At 36.8% G+C, this 9,158-nt stretch overlaps 1 protein-coding gene across 1 annotated transcript; it reads left to right on the forward strand.

The window, feature by feature from the left end:
• Positions 1-1,731: 1,731 nt before the first annotated feature.
• Positions 1,732-4,635, forward strand: LOC133780106 (TMV resistance protein N-like). Its single transcript, XM_062219983.1, has 2 exons — positions 1,732-1,807; positions 3,567-4,635. Exons 1-2 carry the CDS (start codon positions 1,732-1,734, stop codon positions 4,064-4,066), a joined length of 576 nt encoding a protein of 191 aa, XP_062075967.1. The 3' UTR covers positions 4,067-4,635.
• The last annotated feature ends 4,523 nt before the right edge of the window (positions 4,636-9,158 follow it).

The following is a 9,158-nucleotide window of genomic DNA, read 5'->3' on the forward strand; positions in this document are numbered from 1 at the left end:
CGGTCCTGAGTCGCAGAAGGCATTATGCAAAATATGTTATTTTTTAAAAGATTATATATAAAGTGATATTTTTCAAATTTTTGGGATCTTTGTGTATGTAAAATAATGGTATTCTTAAAAAAAGTTGGACCTCATTATATAGGGACCCTAGGCACAGGGCCAGGCCTGCTTGGTTGGTGTCTACTTTAGTTAGGAATGTTATTTTGTAAATAACTCTTAAAAATAAATACTTTTACAAAAACATATTTGAAAAAATAACTAATTTTCCCATCATGGATATAAGTTGCCTAAATTTTCAGAAAGAAAAAGAAAATTACAAAAAGAAAGATTAAGCATCTTTCACTATGGTATATCAATCAACAATAAGTGATCTTCTTTCTTTGAGAGATAAAGTGATCTTCTCTCAAGTTTATTAATAGGTCTCACTTTTGGCAGTAACTTCATATGTGATATTTGTGTTCATTATGAAATTTCAGGGTTTTGTTTGATTATGAAATTTATGAACTTTTGTTCGAGTTTGTGTTTGTTTCTGAAATGGCTAGTAATAGAGATGATTCCCTTTAATCCATTAGCGAGAGGTTAGATGGAAAGAATAGTCCACCATACATAATATAACACAATCCACCACACATTGTTACAGGTGAGTCCATTGTAGGACAAAGACCCATCAATCTATTCAACTCCCCCCTTGTGGTTGAACTATATATGTGGCTAAGTGTGTTGGAAGTGAATGCATATGGGTAGTAGTGGTAATATGAGATTAGGGTAGCTGCCATTGGTCATCTCATACATGTTTTGTAGATTTTGGAAGAGCTCCAAAAGCATCTTCATATTAAAGGTATGTTCTCATTGATATGCTTAAAGTTCTATGAGTTGTTTTGGTTGATTGTTTGCACTTAACGTGCATTATTTTCAATAATACTACCTAATCTTTTTTTCAGCAAAATTACCCAACATGTTTTTACAAAAAAATTACCAATTTTAAATGTTTAGACATAAAAAAACTTTTAACAAAAAGAAAACAAATCTATAAAAACCTGTCTTCATTTTAATTTTTTTCATATTTTTTTCATATTTTTTTCCTCCCTAATTCATTACAAATACAATGTTTGATTGTATTTATACAAAGGTAGAGATTATTCTAGAATAAATATAGGACGATGAGCTGTCAAGGCAGCCTTCAAAGGAACGTGGAAAACGTGCACTACTCTTCAATATAATACACTTTATCTTTCCCTCTCTTCTTAGGAAATTGATTTTGATGCGATGATTTATGCTAACAATGGAAGGAGAAGCTTCATCCTCTTCTTCTTCTTCTTCTTCTTCTTCATCCCCTACTCCCACCAACGTGAATCCCAAGTATGATGTCTTCATCAACTTTAGAAGCGAGGACACTCGTGATGGTTTCACACTCATCTCTATGAAGCTCTTCGCGACAAAAAAGTTCACACCTACTTTGACAAGGTCACTCTTGACAGAGGAGACGAGATCTCACCTGCGCTTATTAAAGCAATCCAGCAATCCAAGATCTCTTTGATCGTTTTTTCAGAAAATTATGTCAACTCCTCATGGTGTTTGGACAAGATTTTGAGAAGTATGGAATGCAAGGAGATTCATGAGCAGAAAGTTGTCCCCGTTTTCTACCGTGTTGATTCTTCGTGTGTGAGGAGACAATAGAAGAGCTATGAAGCTGCCTTTGTTAAGCTTGAACAATGATTTAAAGATGAGAAGATGGAGAAAGTGCAGTCACAGAGGAATGCTTTGCCGAAACTGCCGATTTGTCTGGTTGGAGTACTCACTAGATCAGGTAATCTTTAATTTTATCTTCTTATGTATCCAAATTAATGATAATTGATTAGTCGCTCCATTTTGGGGTAACATAGTATAAATGTATACAATATCACCTTTTGGGAAGTTGAAGCTTCAATGGTAGTCAAATTGAGAAGTGATCTAGATTATTTGAATCACTTCCTTGGAAAGTTTTACTAATATATGAAAGTAATTAAATCAACTTGTTCAATAAAACAGCAACACGAATATAAATATAATACAAATTTTGGGATGGGGTAAAGAAAATTTGGAATGGAAATAGATACAGGATGAGGCATAATAGTTGTTGAGAATTAATTAGAGCATCTCCAATGGTATATCAAATTAGTAATGTATTGCTAAAATATAGTTTATTCTATAAAATATTTGCTTCAATAAGAATGCTAAATACACTCTATGTTACTGTAATGTCCAAAATCCCTAATAAGGTTTAGGACCTTGATTAGGAGGTCGGGAGGGCCATAACTAATTTATTATGTCATTAAATGATTATATGCATGCTTATGTGAACTATATTATAATATGATGATAAATGCATGCATATGGGTCCATTTTTAATTATAAGGGCATTTTGGTAATTTGGCCCGTTGAGGGCGTAATTGTGTATTTTCATGTTTGTGGGTGAATTATGAATAATACCACATTATATGTGGATTTGTTCGGGCCATTCGACATGAGACAATCATGGAATGCAAGTTTTCGATATGGTCATAACGGGGTTAGTTTCGAGGCTCGGGGTGAGTCTCGGGGTAATTTTGTGATTAGAACATTGCCGGGAATTAAAGGGTAATGGGATATGATTTATTTGCATTTGAGAATATTGAGAATAATGAGAATTGGAGGGTGTTAATTATGATTAACAAAATAGGCGGGAAATGACGATTTTACCCTTGGTGGCCTTAAGGGGATTTGAAATGACCTAAGGTGTTGATGCCGTTTTTCGTCAACAGTGAAAGAAGAGCACGTAAACAATAATCAGTAATGGCCAATAAAAATATGATAACACAAACACGATTTTTTACGTGGTTCAGCAGTTAAATATGCCTAGTCCACGAGTCTTTGTTATTAAACTTAAGATGATCTCTGAAAATTCTTCAAGGATGAATTCTTCAGAGTTTTCTCTCAAGATCACAAAAATTCAGTATTTTACAATGGTGCATGTCCTCTCTATTTATAGAGAAGATTTCATAATACTATCCCACATATTTCGGGTAGTTACTCTATATATGCAAATAAATTAAATGGCATTAAATGCCTGCAATCCGATATAAAAGGAAACGTCCCCTAAAGATCAGGGGGCGTATAACTGATCAAATAATATCCCTTGATTGTAGGGGATTTACAGTAATGAATGTAGACCGCGTCTCTTACAGATGACTCATTAGGATATTCAAAGTTATTATCCTATATCACCAAGGCCCTATTCTCTCAGGTTTCTTATTGACTTTCGAGCTATAACATCTCCCGAGGCCACATGACTTCGAGCTCATACGCGCGTCAGGCTCGGAGCCCCTGATCCGAGGTCGTCCCCGAGAACAGATGCACCTCGTGGTCTACCTTTCGAGCTCGTGAGGATTTCGAGGCTACCATCTTCGAAGTCGTCTCTGCTTCGCAGGCTCGATGTTTAGATTCCGAACATATTCCAGACTTTACAAGTTCATTCATTATGAATCCAGCTTTCGAGGTCACGATTCTCATGGCTCGAAATCTGGGTATAACAAAAACAATTGTTGAAGATATCATCAACAGACTGAGGTCTGTGTCTTCTTCAAGTGCTTATTTGAAGGAACTAGTCGGAATACACAAACGCATGGAGCAAGTTGAATCAATGCTACGCCTTGACTCGTCCTGTGATCGAGTGGTTGTGGTAGGGCTTTGGGGAATGGGGGGTATAGGCAAGACAACCCTTGCTCGGGCTGTGTTTGACAAGATTTCTCATCACTTTGAAGGTTGTTGCTTTCTTTCGAATGTCAAAGAAGAATGGGACCATGGAAGAAAAAAGAATGATTTACAAAAAAAGCTTTTCTTGGAGTTATTGGATGAAGAAAGTAATAAAAATAGGAAAATGCTATCCATTTTTTACAGAGATAGACTCCTTTATAAGAAAGTTCTCATAGTTCTTGACGATGCTGATGATTCAGAGCAATTGGAATTTTTGACTCGAGATGGTGAATGGTTTGGGTTGGGAAGTAGAATCATCATAACAACAAGAGATGTTAAGTTGCTTAAGAATTGAGCCGATGAGATATACAAAGTTGAGGAACTGAGTTTTGATGAAGCTTTCCAACATTTTCAAAAGAATGCTTTAAGAAAAAAAATTCCAATAGCCGAGTTTAAAGAGGTATCAATAAGGGCGGTAAAGTATGCACAAGGCATTCCACTAGCTCTTCAAGTATTGATGGGTTCCCTATTTAGTTATAATAGCACAAGGGAATGGAGAAGTTTACTGGATGACTTAAAAGATTCCCCCAATGAAAAAATACATGGTGTGCTGAAGATAAGTTACGATGGTCTAACTAGAAAAGAAAAAGATGTGTTTCTTGACATTTCATGCTTTTTCAAAGGAAAGAAAAGAAGTTACGTGGAAGGAATACTTAAAGGTTGTGATTCCTTTGTTGGCATGAGGATAGATAATCTGGTTGATAAGTCTCTCATAACTATTGAGAATCGCAGAAATTCGCTTTGGATGCATGATTTGGTACAAGAAATGGGCTGGGAAATTGTTTTCCAACAATCCATTAATGAGCCTGGAAAGCGTAGTAGATTGTGGAATCCTCAAGATGTCTATAGTGTCTTCAAAGCTAATAAGGTAAAAAAAAACTTGCGAGTTTTATTAAAAATAATATAGTGGAAAAGAATGAAATATATATTAATATATTTAATTGAATAACATAAATGCAAAAATATAATAAAAATAATAAATTAAAGTCGAGGCACACGAAACAAGTTTTTCTTAAATCAGATTTCCCCTCTACTTGAACGGTGCTAGAGAAAATATTTGTTTCGAGTTCGCTTAAGTAGACGCAATGATATTTTCGTCCTGCTTGATAGCTGTTGTTTTCGGGGAAATTGTTGCTCATAAATCATCTAACACTATTCAGGTAGATAATTTGTGTGCCTCAACTTTAGTTTATTATTTTTATTATATTTTTTGCATTTATGGACTTCAAATAAATATATTAATATATATATTTCGTTCTTCTACATTATTATATTATTTCTAACAAGTTCATTTGAAATGTAATTTTGATGTATATACCTGCTCATTATTTCGTTCTTTACTTTAGGTCTCTCAGTTAACGTTGAAGGAATATCCTTGGACATCTCTATGATTAAAGCATTAAACTTGAGCCCCGACGTGTTCCTGGAGGCAAAGAATCTTAGATTGCTCAACAATGACAGATTATGTTTCTCTCAAGGTCTTCGATCTCTTCCGGATGCACTTAGGCTTCTTTGCTGGGAACACTATCCACTCAAAACTTTGCCATCAAGTTTCGATCGTGAGAAGCTTGTTGAACTTAGAATGCCAAACAGTCAGGTGGAACAACTTTGGGATGGAATTCAGGTACATCTATATTTTAATAAACAAAAACTAACTACTTCGATCCTCTACATTTTTTTTTTAAGCATATCACCAAAGTTGATTTTTGTTTTTATTTTTTAAAAAAAAATTATATTATATCACAAAATACATTTATATATTTAGTTTTTTCATTATAAATATTCTATCAAGTTTATTAACAAAACTTGAAATTTAAAATAAATAAATTTCAAAACTAAAACAAATTAAAAACTATATTTGTTATTTAGTTTTTTTTATTTATCTAATTTTAGGTATCATTAATTATATATATATAAGTTGTCTAGAGAATATTACAAATATATATTAATGTAAAAAAAATGAAAAATATAATTTTTAAATTTTGGTTTTAATTTATTTTAAATTTTAGATTTTTTTTATCAATTTTATAAATTATACTATAAAATAATAATATGCTAATATATTTTAACTGTGTATTTTTGTTTTCTTTGTTATTTTTTTTTTAAAAAAAATCACTTTTTAGAAGAATAGTAAGATTTCTTTTTCACTTTTTTGAAAATAAAAGTTAAACTTGGTAATAACCTTAATTAAAATGAGGGATGAAAGTGGCAAATTGCAAATCGAAGCAATTGGATGTCCGACTCGGGCCTATATGACATGACCGATCAATAGAAATACTCTAACACTCCGCCTTTGTCATATATTCCATACATCACACTGGATAGATATCATATTCATGGAATACGATTCACTTTCAAGATGTCTTGGTGGTGAAATGGTAGACACGCGAGACTCAAAATCTCATTTATTATATAAGGTTATATATTTATATATATTAGATACAAATAATGTAAAATACATATTTGCTTAGTTTTATTTTTATAATTTATTAATTATTTTTATTCAATTTTTATTATTGTCGTATAAATTTCAAATAAATAAATAATATTATATATAAAATAATGACATAAACATATTAAAAGAAAAATGATAATTTTTTTTAATAAAAATTAAAATTATGTATAATATATTATATATTATTGTTATAATGATATTTTATAATATTTAAATTTATATTAATATAAGTATTAAATATTTAATATTATATATTATTATTATTACAATAATATTTTATAACATTTAAATTCATATTAATATAATTAGTAAAAAATTAGGATTATATATTATTATCATTGTTGACGCGGTTCTTCGCCAACAGGTAATTAAAAGAAGAAGAAAGAGGGATTAGTGCTAAAGGTGAACCAAAACAGATATATGATCTTAGAGGATGAAAGAGGTGACTCAAGACACGGTTTTTAAGTGGTTCAAAGGTTAAAATCCTTCTACTCCACTAGTCAATATTATTGATCTATACTGAGTATTTGATTACAGAGTATTTCTTACAAGAGATTATTTTTCCAACCCCTATCAACTCCCAGGGTCTCCATATTTATAGGAGAAGGCACCTGGAAGTTGGTAGGAAGGTCATCCCATGACCTTCTTACTTGTCGTATCAATTCTGTGACATTTATGATTAATTCCTAAACCTGACACATAAGTGTGGTCAAATCAATAGGTAAGGAGGTATTGGGCCGCATGGCCCAACCCAGTCGTGGGTGTCTGAACACGCACGTTCCTGCTGCGAGTCCGAGAAGTCAGGGGGATATCAGACACGTGATGCCTGATATATGCACGTTTACCTTGCGTGTGTTGACTTCACAAAGGGTCACAGCCTCCATATCAAGCTCGTACCACGAGCTTCATACTTAGCTCGGTCTTCGACCTTCGGAGTCCCTACCCTGGCCTCGGGCAGTGAAGGCGAGCTCTTGGGGCTTCCTCGAGCTAAGAAGGCACGACATTACGCAGAAGCTCCAGCCCTGGGGATGATCATGAGGTAATCATGGTTAGGCCGCAGCTTGGCTTGCTAATCAGCCCGTGTGAAAATCATGGCGTACATCTGCCCCCCAAGTTCTTGCTCGTGGTATACTACGTCGTATATAAGACCACAGTAGGGGCTTTTAGACTTCCCCATGAACTCTTTGTATTCCACTTTTTACGCAGGCGCCTGATACGTGGAACATCGTGGGTGGTGACGGTACGTCTTACGAGAACCGCATTTAATGGCCTAACCTATGCCCAGCCGTCGTTTCGCATTTCGAGTGGAGGGTCTCAGATCCCTCATCAGGGCCATCCAACGGCCCTCTACACGTGATTCTTTACGCATATAAAAAGGGGTGGCCACCCTACGCATGGGCCACCCTTTCATTCGAAATTTTTCAAACTTCAAACCTCTCTTCTTTTTCTCTCTTTATTTCAGCAGAACAAACCCTCTACTCGGTTACTGCTACTTTCAGCGTTCAAGAAGCTTAAGCACACGAATTTCTTCAAAGCTTTGGAAGCCAATACACCGACGAAGCTTTTACCAAGGCGACACCTCCATCCACCTCCCAGCCACACACTGTAAGTTTCCTGACCATGTGCGTTTTGAAAATATATGCCACTGTAGCATAGGTAAAAATTTTACTGTAGCCGCATGCAAGGGTTTACTGGGTTTTGTGGATACGGAGGGTGAAAGCCCTTTTAGGTTAGGGTATTTTTGCTGTAGGAAATCATTTTAGAGTATGGGTTTCAGGATGCTTTCTCTGGGGAAAATTTTCTGGGTAGGAGTTTTGGGAATTTTGGGTGCAAAACCGGGTAGCTTAGGGAACACGCCTCACAGGCGGTTTTGCAATTTTCTGCCTACTGAAACTTTCCCCCCAAGGAAAATTCTATCCTGACCCTCCTGACACACGAATCCCGAGTAATCGGGGATCTGTTGGGAGCACAGGCGCGTGTTCATCGAACCGCGTGGTCCCACTCTCCACGGGCTGGGCTTACCTCAGCTCGTGCAAATAATAATTGCTTTTTCCTCATGCTTGGGTCGCCTTTTCTGAAATGTTTTCTTTTGTTCGTTAGGCGACCAGATGGCTCCAAAGAGGAATCTCCCACAGAAGAACGTCAGCAGCTCAGCCTCCCAGCAGGACAGAGGAAAGGCGGCGATGCCTAGCTCTCCGATCCCCCGCTTCGGGCCGACAGTGGAGAAAGAGGTCGAGGTGGCCCCCGATGCATTCTTTGAGGCGGAGAGGATCGTCTCAAAGATCACCGACCAGGTGAAGATTAACAAAATCTTCCTTTCCCACAACATCGCCCTGGGGAAAGCATCCGTAGTGGCCCGACCTGCTTCAGATGGCGAGCGGAGCTGTGCGCCGCTCGACGAGTCGTTCGCGGCCTGGAGCGGTGAATATTTTAAGGCAGGGGCCTTCCTTCCACTGGATCAGTATTTTGCTGATTTCCTCAACTACGTGGGGTTGGCCCCGTTTCAGCTCCCCCCAACTCCTACCGCCTGCTGGCAGGGTTGAGGTATTTGTTCTGGAAGCACGAGTGGGAGGTCCCCACTCCTGCAGACATTTTATATTTCTTTTGCCTCAGAGCCAGCCCGGACCAGCGGGGGCGAGGTGACGGGTTTTATTATCTAACCCGGTTTCCCAATACGGCGGCGGTCATCGAGTTGCCCAGCCACCCTAATGACTTTAAGTACCAGTTCTTTATGTCAACTGGGTTCCGGAATTGCGAGCACCACTACTTCAATCGTCCTCGTAAGTTTTCTCTGACCTTAGCTCGTACTTTAAGTGTCATTTTAGCTCCTCCCGTACCCCGTACTGACTCAGACTAATCTTGCAGCCATCTTCACGAGGACAGAGAAATTTGTGACCCTCGGGGCCCAATATGAAACGCTGGCGGCTTGCCC

The sequence above is a fragment of the Humulus lupulus genome, chromosome 5 (genome assembly GCF_963169125.1).
Source record: "Humulus lupulus chromosome 5, drHumLupu1.1, whole genome shotgun sequence".
Classification (NCBI taxonomy): Eukaryota; Viridiplantae; Streptophyta; class Magnoliopsida; order Rosales; family Cannabaceae; genus Humulus; species Humulus lupulus.

Excerpts from the sequence above, each read along its gene's own strand:
- LOC133780106 (XM_062219983.1), top strand. The coding sequence starts at position 1,732 with ATGGAGAAAGTGCAGTCACAGAGGAATGCTTTGCCGAAACTGCCGATT. Across the intron at positions 1,808-3,566 it reads TGGAGTACTCACTAGATCAG|ATATCATCAACAGACTGAGG; the intron begins GTAATCTTTAAT and ends CAATTGTTGAAG.